This window comes from Cricetulus griseus, chromosome 3, assembly GCF_003668045.3.
Source record: "Cricetulus griseus strain 17A/GY chromosome 3, alternate assembly CriGri-PICRH-1.0, whole genome shotgun sequence".
In the NCBI taxonomy this organism is placed as follows: Eukaryota; Metazoa; Chordata; class Mammalia; order Rodentia; family Cricetidae; genus Cricetulus; species Cricetulus griseus.
The window spans coordinates 259,738,381-259,754,016 of NC_048596.1; the positions used below are offsets into that span (position 1 = coordinate 259,738,381).

The window sequence follows — 15,636 nt, forward strand, 5'->3', positions numbered from 1 at the left end:
AGTTCTAACTTCTTCACACCTTTTCTGGAACTTTTTCTGTCTGTGCTTTTGATAGTAACAGTTCTCTGATGCATGATGTCATTATTCTTGGGGTCTTGCACTTCCTTTTCTTGTTAGTTAGTGACGCTGAGCACCAGCTCTTGGTTACTGGCCATTTCTGTGTACTCTCTGACAAAGGTCTCTCCAAGTCTTTTGAGGGATTTGAAAAGTGTTACTTATCTTTGCATTGTGTCACTTCAGCTATTTCTTATTCAACCAGGATATTAGGTAAAAGACTCTTGTTATGTTTTTCCTATTCTGTATCTTTTACACTCTATTGTTCCCTGAGATAAATACAAATTTGTAAGTTTTATAGTACAATTTGATTTCTCTAATTTTTTAACCCATGCTTCTGTTGTCATACTTGGGAGCTCACTGCCAAACACAATGTCCTGCAGTATGAGAACATGTCATCTTCATAAGACAGCTCAGAGGAAATATGATTTTTTAAAAAGATCTATACTTGGGAATTCTGAGAATACTAGCTAGGAGAGCTGGGGATGTATTGGTTAGGCTTATTATTGTGTCCCTTCTAAGGGATGGTCTGGAGGAATCATCTCTGTTAGCGTTAGCCCACACTGACTGACATTCCTCTGAGGACATGGATGCATCCCATTTTGTAAGTAGACCTGATTGAAAATCTGTTCCAGGGAAACTCATTCTGTAAAAGCAACCATAACAGTGGCAGTACTTTCTTTAGTTAACCTCACTTTTGAAAATCTAGCCACCAAAAAGACAGTGCTGAGAGTGCTGGTGTCATGGCCAATGACAAAGAAGGCTGCTGATACTCAAGTGTCAGTTCCACACCCAAGGCTGAGGCACTGACTGTCACCATGCAGCACAGTTCCCCAGCAAATGTGACCAACATCAACATCACCAGGAAGTCATCTACAGTGCTTAGCATGTGAGCATGGCTCATATTAACCCACTTAACAGATCATTAGTGGGAAAACATCACTTGAGCAGGGAGGCAGAGCAGAGGGCTCCAATAGTGGAATTGAGACTTAAAAATACCAAGTTAGAGAGCTGTCAAGGGGAGAGTTAGTGTGAACACTCTGCCTCTGTGGTTTGTTATCAGTTGCCTTGGTTGTTTGCCTTTTTTTTTTTACATGTATCAAGTAAATAATTTTTGCATTGCCCCTACTGTAAACATACTGTGCTGTATTTTTTAAAAAGTAGATAAGGCCAAAAAGTCAATTGAAAATATATTCTTATGACTTTGTTAAGGTGACTTAACACATGAGAGAGCCGTGGTGTGCACTAAACACTTCATCATACAATGGGTGCAGGAGGACACCAGCCACTGGAACACGCAAGTTGACAATTATATTTCACGTGAGAGGAAAGATGTATTCTCATCCTGTAGGAAAACATGTTCATTTATTCATGAATTTTTAAACTCAACAGATTTTTGTATTCCAGACACTTCTGTTTCAGCACAGAGAAGAATCAAATGTCTTGCCCCTGCCCCACAGTACACAGATCTCATGTTATTTGGTGTGTCGCATTTTACCTTGACTAGTGATGGGACATTAAAGTACATGGTACAGTGAATTCAACATCCCGGTTTCTATGCACAAGTAGCCGTCCTCAGTTCTTAGCAGAAAATGAAGATGCTTGTGCTGGTTAGCTCTTCAGTTAGTGATGAGCTTGATGAAAATTTTTAGGAAGAGTTTTGAAGAAAAAAAGAAAGAAAGACAGAAACAGAAGTGGGATGTGACACTGTGACACTGTACTACCAGAGGCAAATGCTTCTGTGAGAAGACTTGAAGAAGCTCCTCACGCTAATGACCCCAAAGCAGCTCAAGCCAGAGAGAAGACTACATCCGTCTTCACACCTTCCTGACACCCATCAGCCAAAGCACATGCTGAGCCCTCTATTCATGTTATAAAAGGACAAACACTAGCCAACTGTTTTAGTTTCTTCTCTCCCAGAGGCATTAGAAGCAGGACAATTTACCAAAAGTCTCTTCACCAGGAGACAAATTTACTAATTAGCCATTTAATCCTAGCTGACTAGCTTTTAGACTTCGGTTGTTTTAGTGATGGGAGGTTGATGAAAGATTTATTTTCTCCTTTGCTTCAGAATAGTGTCTTACTATGAAGCACCAGGCTGACTTTGAACTTGCAGCCTAGGCTCACCCAAACTTGTGGTGAGGCCCCTCCTTCAAATTCCCAAATTCTGAGATTACAAATGTACACACACCATGGCACTCAGCTCGGTGCAATGCCTTAAAAAAAGAAAAGAAAACCACATGGAGAGATATTCAGTTTACGTCTCTCCAGTTTCTTATAGCTATTGGTGAGGATTGGAGAAGACCCTATCTGCAGAAGACAAGACAGCAAGGCAGCCACCACCTAGATGGACATGTTGCCCACACCAGGAGGCTGGGAGGTCTAACAAACAGAGGCAGGAAGCAGTAAAGTGTATGTCCCCACAGAAATAAGCAATTTTGATGACATTCAGATTACTTAGAGCAGTGGTTCTCCACATCTGGGATTCTGTGACCCTTTAATATGGCTCCTCATGTTGCAGTGACCCCCCCAGCCATAAAACTATTTTGTTGTTACTTCATAACTGTAGTTTTGCTATTGTTATGAATTGCAATGTAAATATCTGATATTCGGGATATCGGGTCTGTGACCCCCCAAAGGGGTTGTAACCCACAGGTTGAGAACCACCGACTTAGATGAATAATATAGGACCTAAATAGCAGAGATGTGTTTATTCCTGTACAAGTATGTTTTCCAGTGTGCAGGGCAGAAAATGATGACGATCCAGGAAACATTTTTAGGGTTATATTACCTACAGAAACTTTAGAAATTTTTTCATCAAGATAGTAAATAATGTTTTGTTTTAATTAAAAAAACCCATTGTATGAAAGGTTGATTTATAAGGGAGAAAAAATTTTGATTTATCTCATATATATACACATATATATGTATATATATATATATATATGCCCCAGACAGTTTATAGGCTCATGATATTTTCATCAAAACTGACCCTTAAATTATTTTGATCTAAATTAATTTTCCTAAGCAGAAGCTAAAATTTATAAGGCTATTTGGAGCCATTAAAACAATGATGAAGAAGATGTAAGCTCATCCCCAAATTAATTAACTTGATTACCAGTGTTTTAAATTTGTGTACAGCTTCCAGGAATCTAAACGCTTAAATGAATCTAACTTACATTTAAATCATGATAGCTCATTCTCTGTATAATATTAACAAACATGTAAGTGGCCTGCAGATCTTAGATATTATTCATAAAAGGTTTTATACTTAAACTATGCAAACAATATCTGCTGAGACTTCACTTGCTTGCTGCAAGGCTAAACATTGTGAAGTAGGGATTGAATATAAAAGTTTAATAAAAAGATAAATTTTATAAAGAGGCTGCAGCAAGTGAAAGCCCATTCAGTAGCATGCTGAAAACACAAAAGTGTAGATTTAAATTACTTCACAAATCCAACAAGATGGAATGGCAAAATTACTAATATTTTAATATTACATAAAATCAACAGGCCAGGAAAATAAAAAAGTAAAAAGACATTCTATTAGCCACTGACACTCTCCACATAAAATGAAGTGCACATCGCTTATAACTAAGAATTTAATTTTTAAAACTCCAACTGCACAAGAGGGAAGAATGAAGTTGTAAATTTTACATGAATAATTATTTTTAATTTTTGAGTGACTTAGGTAAGTCATAACATTTGAGATAAAATGTATTGCTGGTGGTGAACTTTAAAATATCTTACTCTTTGTTTTACTTCATTCTTTCAGACAAGGTCTTGCTTTTCATTCCAGGCTGACCTGATACTGCGTAGCTGAAGCTGTCCTTGAGCTAACAGCAATAGCTTTTGCCTCAGTCTCTTGAGTTCTAGAATACAGGTATGCATCATCACTCTCTGCTAAATGTTTTTATTTTAAAAGTCAAATACAAATTATAAGGCAATTGGGAAGTAGAGAAAGTATCTGCTGAAAGTATAACAAAAAGGTTATCACTGTGACTATGTGTGCGATCATAACTGAGTGAGCAAAAGATCTGAATGACATACAGAAGAAAGGCAAATGGGACATTTGAAGTGTAATTCAGAAAAAATATGAGTGGAATGAATGAGTAATAAGCATATCAAGATTATTTAGTAAGTAAAGGAATGCACAATAGAAAAAACAACAGCTTTCCGGTACTTCTATTAATGTTATGAACTACATCTCTTCATTGGGTGCAGAATCACACACCCTTGAAAACTCCCTAGATGACAATTTTACCATGGTTATTAAATGTCTTCACTACGTTCTATCCCCTAAACCAATACATGGTGGTTTCCAGGATCCTAGTCATAGAATAATTAAAGTGTGGGTAAGGCCCTGTGCTTTCAGAGGCCCATCAGAATTATTTATAAGACACAGAAAAAAATATGAAGCAATCTATTGCCTAACAATAAAATACATTTAAATACTTTATACTTCTTATACAGCATGCTGTGTAAACTTGTACAGGCATTAAGTGTTTGAAAACTATGTAAAGAATATAAAAATGTTTTATATGCCATCCTAGAGCCCACATCCAGTGGCTGATGGAAGCAGAGGCAGACACCCACAGCTAAACACTGAACTGAACTCTGGAACCCAGTTGCAGAGAGGGAGGAGTGAAGAGCAAAGAGGTCGAGACCAGGCTGGTGAAACCCACAGAAACAGCTGACCTGAACAAGGGGGAGCACATGGACCCCAGACTGATGTCTAGGAGGTCATCACTGGACTGATCCAGTGATGTCAATGAGGAGGCCTCAGCACTCTATGGGGCCCCTGGTAGTGAATCAGTATTTACCCCTGGGGTAAGAAGGGACTTTGGGAGCCCATCTCACATGGAAGAATGCTATCTCAGCCTAGCCACACGGGGAGGACCTAGGCCCTGCCCAGAATGATATGACAGACTTTGGGGAACTCCCATGGAGGGTCTTACCCTCCCTGGGGAGCAGAGAGGGGATGAGGTGGGGGACTGGTTGGGGCTGGGGGGAGGGGAGGGAGAGGGAGAGGGAGAAGTGATTGACATGTGAAGCAGCCTTGTTCCTAATTTGAACTAATAAAAACATAATCTCTTGGGAAAAAAGTGACACACATAAGATATGAATAAAAGGTGTAATATTATGAGCAATTAAATTTTCAAACATAATTTTTGAAAAAAACAAAAAACATACAAAGCAACCCTTTTTCCCACTATTATTTAGAGGTAGTATTGGTGCTACCTCATATAGTAGCATTGTAGATATTAAAAATACTTCCAGGTAGGAAGACACCTTTTATAATAAACATCATTTCTGTAAAACAAGATGCTTTTTGTACCATCTTGTAAAATTAAAGCATTTAATTGTTACAAATTTACTAAGCATTTGTCTAAATTTAGATCAACTAATCAGAGAAAAAAATGAGGAGAAATATGTAACACATAGGTTCAGACAACAAATACAAGGAAAATTCTACTTTGAAAGTTAGCATGAATTCAGACCAAGCTTATATTTTTTTTATATTTAGAAGAGCTATTTGGATGTCTATTCTTTCCCCATTATAAAATAATAATCTTTAAATGGTTTCCCTACTATGTTAATGAGAGAGAGGGCAAAAGATCCAGGATGCCAGATATTTTTAGGAAAAAATAAGTATGATATACTTATATGTGATATATTTATACACACGACAGTCTCTCCCATTTTAGCTTCTGAAAATTGCTTTTATTTATAACAGAAAATTTTCTGAAAGTTCCACTTTTAAAAATGTCATGTCAACTCCTGGCTACCATGAAGCAACAAAATATAAAACAATAAAGCTAAAAATATGTGGAAAAATGTTTATCATAATTTAAGGTAAAAGTCAACACCTGAACCATCCTCTTGATGAACAATTACTTGTTTATAAAATTCAACACACAGGACACAAAAGATGAAAGCAAATATTCCAAAGTTTAGCAGTGTTTTCTTCATCTATATGATCAAATTATATTGGTGTTTTAATTTACCTTTTTATTCTTTTTAAGTTTCTATTTTTGTCTATATGGCATCTATACTTTCAATAATAAGGAAAATTAAGCCAAATAATTATGCTTATTCTTAAGGGTCTTGCACAGAATCAAAAATTTTCTTCAGTCAACTTTCTCATCATAACCATAGGGAATTCGAATTCTTTTGCCACTGAAACCCTTCAATACCAAACTCTTCAGACTCTTGGAGCAAAGAGAGCCAGTCACCCAATCTCATCAGGATCCAATCCCCACCATGAAGGACTTCCAATGCCTAGAGCTAAACCAAATTGCCTGTCAACAGCCAACACCACTGATTCTGTCTCCTTTGTGTTCTACAATTCCACCTGTTATCAGTATTGTGTTGATAGCCCTGCACCAAAATCCCAGGAAGACAAATTCACTGCCTGTGTGTATTAACTAGATATCAATCCTATCAGTCAGCATGCAGAAATCTTCACTGGCAATTTTTACTATGATAAGCTCTTAAGATTTCTGCATCTCTTTACTAAATCTATGTCAGAAAAAAAAAACAAAAGAAGAACAAAAAATCCTCCTATTTACTCATGACATGTGTCTGCTGTAGGCAGTGCTCCCTTCAGGAAACTGGATTACCCAGCACAATGCCATTGTAGAGCAAGTTATTTTGAAATGGTGTGAGGAGAGATTGTTCAGCTAATGCACTGGCTTGACTTATTTACTCTACAACAGTGGCTTCTAAAATGTAAGTAAAACCCTATTTGGGATTTCTGAGCATACCCAGACTAGCTTAGGTGCAGAGGCCAATAGAGAGTAGTATTAAGAAAATGCACCAGACACCCACAACTAACACTGAACTGAACTGGAATCCAGTTGCAGAGAAGGACAAGTGATGAGCAAAGGGGTCCAGACCAGGAACAGAAACAGCTGACCTGAACAACTGGGAGCTCTTGGTCCCCAGACTGATAACTGGGATACCAGCATGGGACTGATCCAGACCCCAGGAACATGGGTTTCAGTGAGGAGACCTTGGAAATCTATGGGACCTCCTGTAGTAGTTCAGTACTTATCCCTAGCATAGGTGTGGACTTTGGGAGCCCATTCCACATAGAGGGATACTCCCTGAGCCAAGACACATGGGGGTGGGCCTAGGCCCTATCCCAAAGGGTATGATAGACTCTGATGACTCCCTATGGAAGACCTCACCCTCCATGGGGAGCAGAAAGGATACGTGATAGGTAAGGTTTTAGTTGGGGGCTGATAGGGGAGGAGGGGAGGGAGAAGGGAACTGGGATTGACATGTAAAACAATCTTGTTTCTAATTCAAATTTTAAAAATCTGCAAAAAAAAAAGAAAGAAAAGAAAATGCACCAAGGTTCATTAAGCTGAATTCTTCCAGGTTAATTATTGATGAGGTACACATAATCCATCCAGCTTGTTCTTTTCCCTTATCAATTTCCATCTGTCATAGAGCCTCCCTTTCCTATGACCTTTGCTTCTCTATAGGACAATATTTGTGTTTTAGATAGCAAAGCAAATTCTATTTATTTGGTATATAAATTCTGTGCTGACTTTTTTATACTTCATGTAATCTAGATAATTAAAGTATCTATGTCAGATGAAGAGTGTAGCTGTGAACATTTTAACGGAGAAGAGATTCATTGATGAGAGAAGAAATGATATGTAATACTATCTTGTAATTTTTAAAACCACAGACATATAAATTGCATGACCTATACTTTTATTTCTTTACTTTTTGGAAACTGTACTCATTTTAAATCATACAGTGATTATTCATATGCATCTTCTTACAAAATCCATGCTTGTGTGCTGTATTTTACCATGTTATATCAGAAGAACTCTTATTATCTAGCAAGTGAACAACTTTGCTTGGGGCCACATTACATGTGGGTGCTCAAATGTAAGCTGAATGATCCCAGGAAAGTAAGTGCCCTAAAAAGATGACATACAGCACTTATGACATGTCCAAACACAAACTAGCCCTGGGTCAAAAGAACCCAATTCCCCCTGAAGAATTGGGTCTTTTACCCAAGCTGTGTTAGGGACATAAGGGTCACATCAGAGAATGATCAGTCCACTGAAAGAAAAGGTAGGCAGTAGCTTCATTCCTCAAACATTGACTATCATATGAGAACCCTCTCTACCACTCTGTGCTCTCTGTTCTAATCCTCCATGCAACAGCAATTCACCAGTACCTCCCTCCCCTTCACATCATGAACCAACACCTGTCTTCAAAGTGCAAAGATGTTTGCACCTGTGCTATGCCTGTATCTTCAGATACTTTAATCATCTGCCTTGCTTGGGTTTTCACAAAAATGCTCTTCTCTGTGTAACTTTGATTTCCACATAGAAAGGGACTTAAATTCATCCATATACACATAATTTCTTTTCTAACTGTGTTTCATTTTTGTACAGCTTTGTAAGATAACAAAAAGTAGGCAAATATTGACCATTTTTCCTCAGTCTGTGGTGAGTGTATCCTCTGCAGTGCAATGTTCTTCTTTTCATGCACTGACACTCAATGTTTCAATAAGGCAAATCCACAGCCAGGACTGGGAACAACAAAATATCTCAAGGTTAGGGTTGGAGAGATGATGCAACCATTGCTGTTTTTGCAGAGAGTTCAGTTCCCAGAACCCACATCGAATATCTAACAATGGCCTGTAACTCCAGCTCCATGAGATGAGACAATCAGACATATTCTTCTGGTGGCACCTACACACACACAAGCACACACACACAAACACACACACACGACATAAAAATCTTTAAAAACATATATTAATATCAATCTGAATGGAAATTCAACTCATTTGTTAACTCTCTTAAAAAAATTATGTTTGTTAAAAATCTATGCCTTATGTATTCCTATAGCCACCCCCATCTGCTTGTCTAAAACCTGAAGTTAAGAAAAATAGTATCTTCTTTTTTATCCTCTCCTTTCAAATCAGACCCAAAATTTTATTCTAATCCTTATCTATCTCTTGAGTGCACCTCTACGTTCCTTTCCACTATCATTCACTTTGGTTAAGGTTTGGATATTTGTTGTTTGGATTATCACAGTGGTTTTTAATGAGTATTTCTTGCTTCCCATCTGCCTCCTATTAAGTCCTTCCCCCTTTCTGCAAGTGGAATGATCTTTCTAAAACGAAATCCTTCACTACTTCTTTTTTTTTTTCCAGAGAAGAATCCAAACTCTGTAGCACTGACAAAAAGAAAGAAAGAAAAAAGAAGATAATGCCTCTAACCACATGAGCTGTGACATTTCCAACCTAAGCTCATCCAACTCTGGCCATGCTGCAACATTTTGACTCTACAAACATGTTTCATAATTCCTCCAAACTATGTGACCCTTATCTCTTCTTTTTGCCTTAAATTATGCATGCCTTTGTCTTTCTTCTGGCCAAATCACATTGAAGTATCAAAGATTACCCTAGTCTACCACTGAAGTCTTTAGCTAATACAGCATCTTCAGACTTGCATTGGTTTGGTAAACACTCTAATCCAAAAATTAGCATTTTGATTTTTTTACTTCATTTTTATAAACTCTTTGGTAAGAATATTTAATATGAGATCTACCTTTGCATTGCACAATACCTTGTCTTAAATTGTACACACATTGTTGTATGACATATTTCTACAACTTTATCATTTGAAATACTCTTACCTGTTAAATGGCAATTATTTGTTTTCCCTTCCATAAGTCTCTGAACATCGCCACTCTCCTCTGATTCTCTGGCTTTGATTGTTTTAGACACCTCCTCTCAGTAGAATTGTGAGATATTTGTTTTTTGTTTTTGTTTTTATTTTTGTTTTTTTTGCTTGTTTTATTGTGACTGACTTGTTTTTTTTTTTTTTACTTAGCACAAAGTCCTCAAGTCTTATGCACATTAATGAACATTGCAGTATTTTGTTCATTTTTGTGGCTGCAATATTTCATTGTCTATATTTTTCATCATTTATTTCTCTACTGATAGATATCTAGATGGTTTCCACATCTTAGTTTGAATGGTGTACTAATGATTTCAATTGTTTGGATTTATATCCATAAGAGATACTGATGGGCTATATGACGAAGCTGCAGTAGCTTCTAGAGCATCAGTATAAAGACAGGCCCAGGTCACTACAGTCGAATAGAGGTTCCGGTGATAACTACTTAGCTGATTTGCACACTACCTGACAAATTCATCAGGGAAAGTTTGGCTCTTTATTATGCAACATTGGAGTAGCTGGATTGATACTCAAGAGCAAAGGAGGGAAATGGACCTACATTTTACACCAATCACAAATATCCATGCAAAATGGACATCTTTACAATGAATCTACTGAATCTACCCAAAGTGATAACTTCAGGACATTGATCATGGCAATAAATTCATGGATTTGAACTGATGTCACAAGCCCAGTAGACATTTAATATGGCCTTGAAGGAAGCTTTGAAGCAGGTGGTCCAACTGGCAAACAACTTTACAGCATGAGAAAGAGTGGTGAGATAAAAATCAATCCAGCATTTTTGTCTTCCTTGTATTTACTGTTTTATGGTGTTTTCTAATAATACATACATGTACATGTGCACATGCTTACAGTCAGACAGACAGACAGACAGACAGACAGACAAACAGACAGACACACACACACACACACACACACACACACACACACACACACACACACTTTGCTTTCTTAATTGACAAGCTGGCAACACCAGATCACTTGAATCACTTGAATACTTATGAATAAAGTCGGATGATTATTCTTTTCTTGGTGATGTTTGGGCACATGGAAAGTAAGAAAAGAAAGAAAACTGGGATGGGAAAAGGAATTGCCAGTGACTTTCCTAGAGATTTTTTAGAATGTCATTGTATGTCAAGGGATTACTCTGGGCTTTTGTTAGCCCATTATCTGGAAAAACAAGAACAATGACCCACAGCAGAATGAAATCTTTTCTCCCAAAGGTCATGTGTTTTTGTTTTTGTTTTTGTTTTGCTGTTTTGCATGAAAAGAATTGTACAAAACCACGGGAATTTCTGTATGAACAGTTAGATGGTTCTAATCACTTCACCTTCGCTTCCCTTCCCTTCCCTTCCCTTCCCTTCCCTTCCCTTCCCTTCCCTTCCCTTCCCTTCCCTTCCCTTCCCTTCCCTTCCCTTCCCTTCCTTTCCCCTCCCTCCCTCCCTTCTTTCACACCTCAACTTCAGGAACATAAGGCTGAAAAGCATAGCAGTGGGAGCATCTTACCTGAGGCAATACACATACAAAATCAAGGAAGAGATGACAAACAGCAGAGTGTAAAGCACCACTGTGATCACGACACCAAGGATGGCTGAGTGTTTGGTTCTCACAAACATCCAGTAGAGTTTAGCTGCATCTGCAATAGGAGTCTCCCCATTATGTGCAAGCCGCTGAGGAAAGGAAGCAGAGATGGAAATAAGGATGGGAGACATCATCGTGTCAGATTAATTTAAAGACATGAAACTCTACAGTACCATAATTTGTTTCTAAATTAAATCTTGTAAGGACTGAAAATTGCACAAAGAAAAGAGGAAAGAGGCTGGGTTTTGCGTGCTTGGTTTAGCAGATTTTTCTCATTTTCCCTTCTAAGGCTTGAATGTGCATGCACTCGTCGTGCAACTCATGAAGCAAAAGGCATGTTTTATTTATGTGCTATTAACTCGTGAATTTAATGAGCACAAGATATAAAGAAATTAAATGTGATGGTGGAGAGATTCCTTTATTTCTGAAGCAGCTTTGATAGGAATTTAATTTGTGCTATGTATAAAAGGGATGGCTTATTTTAGAAACTTATAAAAAAGTTATCAGGCTATTTAATGTGAGCTTGAAAACTAAAGTTTACATTAGGTTAATTTAAAAACACACCCTGACTTGAGAGGAGGAAACACATAGTCTATACTGGATTATAACTGAGTGCAAAGTAATGAGGTCTTTAAAGACAAATCTGTATCGCAGAGAACCTATGGTGTCATTATGTGACATCACTGACCTCTGAATTGTACAGATCATAAATATCCCTTAGCTGAGATTCCTTTGATATCCAGTGAATGAAAATGACCATCACTCTAAAGTGGGGATCTTTTCTTTAAGCTAAGAGAGAACTATTCCTTTAGTGTTTAAACTGGCAATAATGTAAACAGAGTTTTAAAAGGCACTTTTAAAAGTAGCTAATCCAAATCACATGTGTGAGAAGGGAACAGAAGAGTAGGCAGGTTAATCTGTATTTTACTTGCACCAAAATATCTTTTGGTAATTGGGCAATGACTAGAATTCAGAAAGGCCAACTATCAACTCCCTGCTTCTTCACCAAGGGAAAGCTTTTGTTTTATACTGTTTATTAATCATTCTACCTGGTAAAGGGTGGACTCACTTGTAGCACTCAGAGCGGCAGAATGGTGAGGACTTTCAAGCATAACCCCTCCCCAGATCTCTGTCTACTTGCTTAATGACAAAGAAATAGAAAAAAAGGATTCATTGATGAAACAACCGTGAGACATTATATGTTTGAATCCAATAACATAATTGAAATGGTAGGTGCCAAATTATTATTTGATTCTCACCTATTGAGGGCCTACAAGTTGCCCTTCTACTCCAATAAGAGAAAATAAAGGTAAAGACATTAGCCACTTGGGCTTCTCTTTTAAGTGTGTGGGAGCAATAGTAAGCATAAATGCAATGCAAAATAGCACAGGCAAGCGTGTGTTGCAGGTCTGCATCCCAGCTACTGGCATGGCCAGTTCAAAGCATGAGCACATTACAAAGGAAGCTCAAAGACCATCTGGACCAGTCCATAACATCCCCATCTCAAAACTAAAAAGGCACAAGGTGGCTAGCATGTAACTCAGCAAGACTTGCTCAAGACATGGTTCATTCCTTGGCACCGCAGAACAATTAGAAAACTGCAAAATAGAAGTTTAAATAACATACAGTGAGGAAACACTGATACAATAGCCTGCTGTCACTGTTCCAAAATACCCATGATAGCCAGAGTCAGCAGGCTCCACTGCTTTGAGGACTGAGAGGAGGAAGCATATCATGACAAGTGAATGCCTAAGCAAACTTGCTGACCTTATGGTGGCCAGGAGAAAGTCAGAGAGGAGCCAGTGTCCCATTTACCCTCTTCAAAGGCATGTCCCCAAATGTCCTAACTTTCTCCCTCTGGTTTCATCACATCCCAATAACACCTCAGACTGGAAAACATGCTTTCAAAACGTGGGCCAATGGGGAACACTCAAGATCTGTGGGTTGTTTTTGTTTTTGGGTTTGTTGTTGTTGTTGTTGTTTTGAAGATTTGTTTATTTAGTATATATACAGTGATCTGTCTGAATGTATGCCTGCACACCAGAAGAGGGCACCAGGTCTCATTTCAGATGGTTTCAAGCCACCATGTGGTTGCTGGGAATTGAATCCAGGACCTCTGGAAGAGCAGCCCATGCTCTTAACCTCTGAGCCCCCTCTCCAGCACCTCAGGTGCGTTTTTTAATATCACAGCCAAAGAAGTGGCACCTGAGCAAGACTTACATGATGTGAAGGAAAAAACTACGGACTATGATGGCATCTTTCCCTCCGCATGGGTGTGTTTGGTTCTCCATATGGATTGTGAGTTCTTGTCTGAAACAGTATCCTCTACATTGTGTGTCGTGCACACACCACAGCATCGTCACCTCTTGATGTCCCTTGTATCACTATTCATTTGTGAAATATGTGAATTCTTCAACTTCAGTCACACTTACTCTCGCCTTTGTCTCACCTACAGTCCAGGGAGATGCATGCAGTAGGTGTCCCTATTGGTGTGCACTACTACTTGACATAGAACTCACACGTAAATTGAAGGCTTAAGTGCTTAACTAGGTTATTTGTTATCACATAGATCATAAATAGCAGACTGGAGACCAGAAAACAGCTCCCCATAACTTCAACTCTGATTTTTCTCCAACACTCCATGTTTCCAAGGGAGCATTATCATTTGATTGGGCCTCCAAAAAGTATGAGTTGGGAATATAATCCCTGGTGAAACAGTGTGGGAATATAGGGTCTACTGGGGGGGGGGTATTTACATGATGAGGAAAAGCAGCAAAAGTAGATGAAAACTAGTGAAAGCTGAAAGATACTAGCTGGAGAGTTGATTTGTGGAGACAGAATAAACATAATTTTTTTGGCAACTAAAAAAAAAAAAAATACAGTCACTAGCTTCATCCTTAGCATGCATGTCAGCTTCTTCCATGTAAGGCCATTCTGAGACGGTCACACTGGAGGCTGCCGTCCTGTAGATTTCATCCGGAGCATCAGAGCCAATTATGTACACTCCTTTCATCAGTGCCCTGTATACAGTGGACTGGTTGGCTTTTCATCTGCCTAAGGGTCCTGACTAGAATAAGGAAGGGCATTCCCCAAGGGCTGCAGATATTCTTTCTGATAAGGTTCTGAGGATCATCAAGGATAGCTGCATATCCTCCTCAATTGACTTCCCCTGTGGCATTGCAGTAAGCTCAGCATACGGACCGTGCCTACTGGATATGCCAATCAGGCCTTTGGAAGGAACTGTGAGATACCTCAGAATATGGTCTTCCCATAATGCAGATGGTGTCTTTACATCTCCTGCTCAACCAGGCTTCACAGTGCAGTCTCTTCCTCGCCTGCTTGGAAACTCATAAGCAAGATGTGAGGAGAATCCAGCTGGATCTAACTCAGTCCACTCAGAATCACAATGAGGGTAGCCACCACAGTGAAAGAAACCAGTGATGATCGAGAGAGCACCCTACTGACTCCAATAGCTCCCTCTGTCCCCACATCACCAATATGGCTAATTGCCCTGAGCTTTCAGAAAGCAGTCACATCTGGCATGTGAAAGCAGAAGATGACTGAGTACATGTCAATCACACATGGCTTTAGTCCATAGCATCAAGATGACCTGAAAGCACTCATGGGCTAATCTGCACTTTGGAGTTCATTTTAATAATGTTAAATGATTGACACAGTGGTAATTTTTCGCAACTACAACTGTCCAGTTCTAACCTTTGTTAGCAGAGGTCATTTAAGTATTCAAAATTCTTATATAAAATATACCAGTGGGCTCAGAGCCTCAAAGAGTCCAGATTGGTCAGGTGGAACTTAGCAACTCTAGGGGAATGAAGGTTCATCCTAGAAAGCAGTAGTGGAAGGGAAGGCTCCCTTGACAATATGTCTAGTGTCATCTTGCTTCAGAGGTGGTCCAGGGAAATAGAACATAAGACCATAATAATATGGAATCTTGGGCCCTTCCTAAGGAGCCATAGTGAACACTGAATTGAGAACCCTGGCTACTCACAGATAGTCAAGCTTGAGAAGCAGTTCCATAGCACAGGACAGCCCAGGGAAAGTAGAAAATGGAGATCAGGCTATGCTGCCTGCTCTGACACCCAAGGTGTACAATGTCCCCAAGAATGCCTCATAAACTATGCTTTGGACTTTAGTTTTAATAGTATGTGGTTGAGAGAAGTAATTTCAGACATAATTAACAGTACAGCCCACCAACACACTAAGATCTGTTTAGTACAGTGATATAGACTAAACCCATACAGCC

The 15,636-nt window shown here is 38.8% G+C and overlaps 1 protein-coding gene across 1 annotated transcript in view; it reads right to left on the reverse strand.

Annotated features, from left to right (window-relative positions):
- Ofcc1 (orofacial cleft 1 candidate 1) overlaps positions 1-15,636 on the reverse strand; it is a 314,659-nt gene that overhangs the window by 72,225 nt on the left and 226,798 nt on the right. Inside the window, exon 18 of the mRNA XM_035441726.1 lies at positions 11,301-11,464. Within this exon, the coding sequence (XP_035297617.1) occupies positions 11,301-11,464 (164 nt within the window). The remainder of the gene's footprint in view (positions 1-11,300; positions 11,465-15,636) is intronic.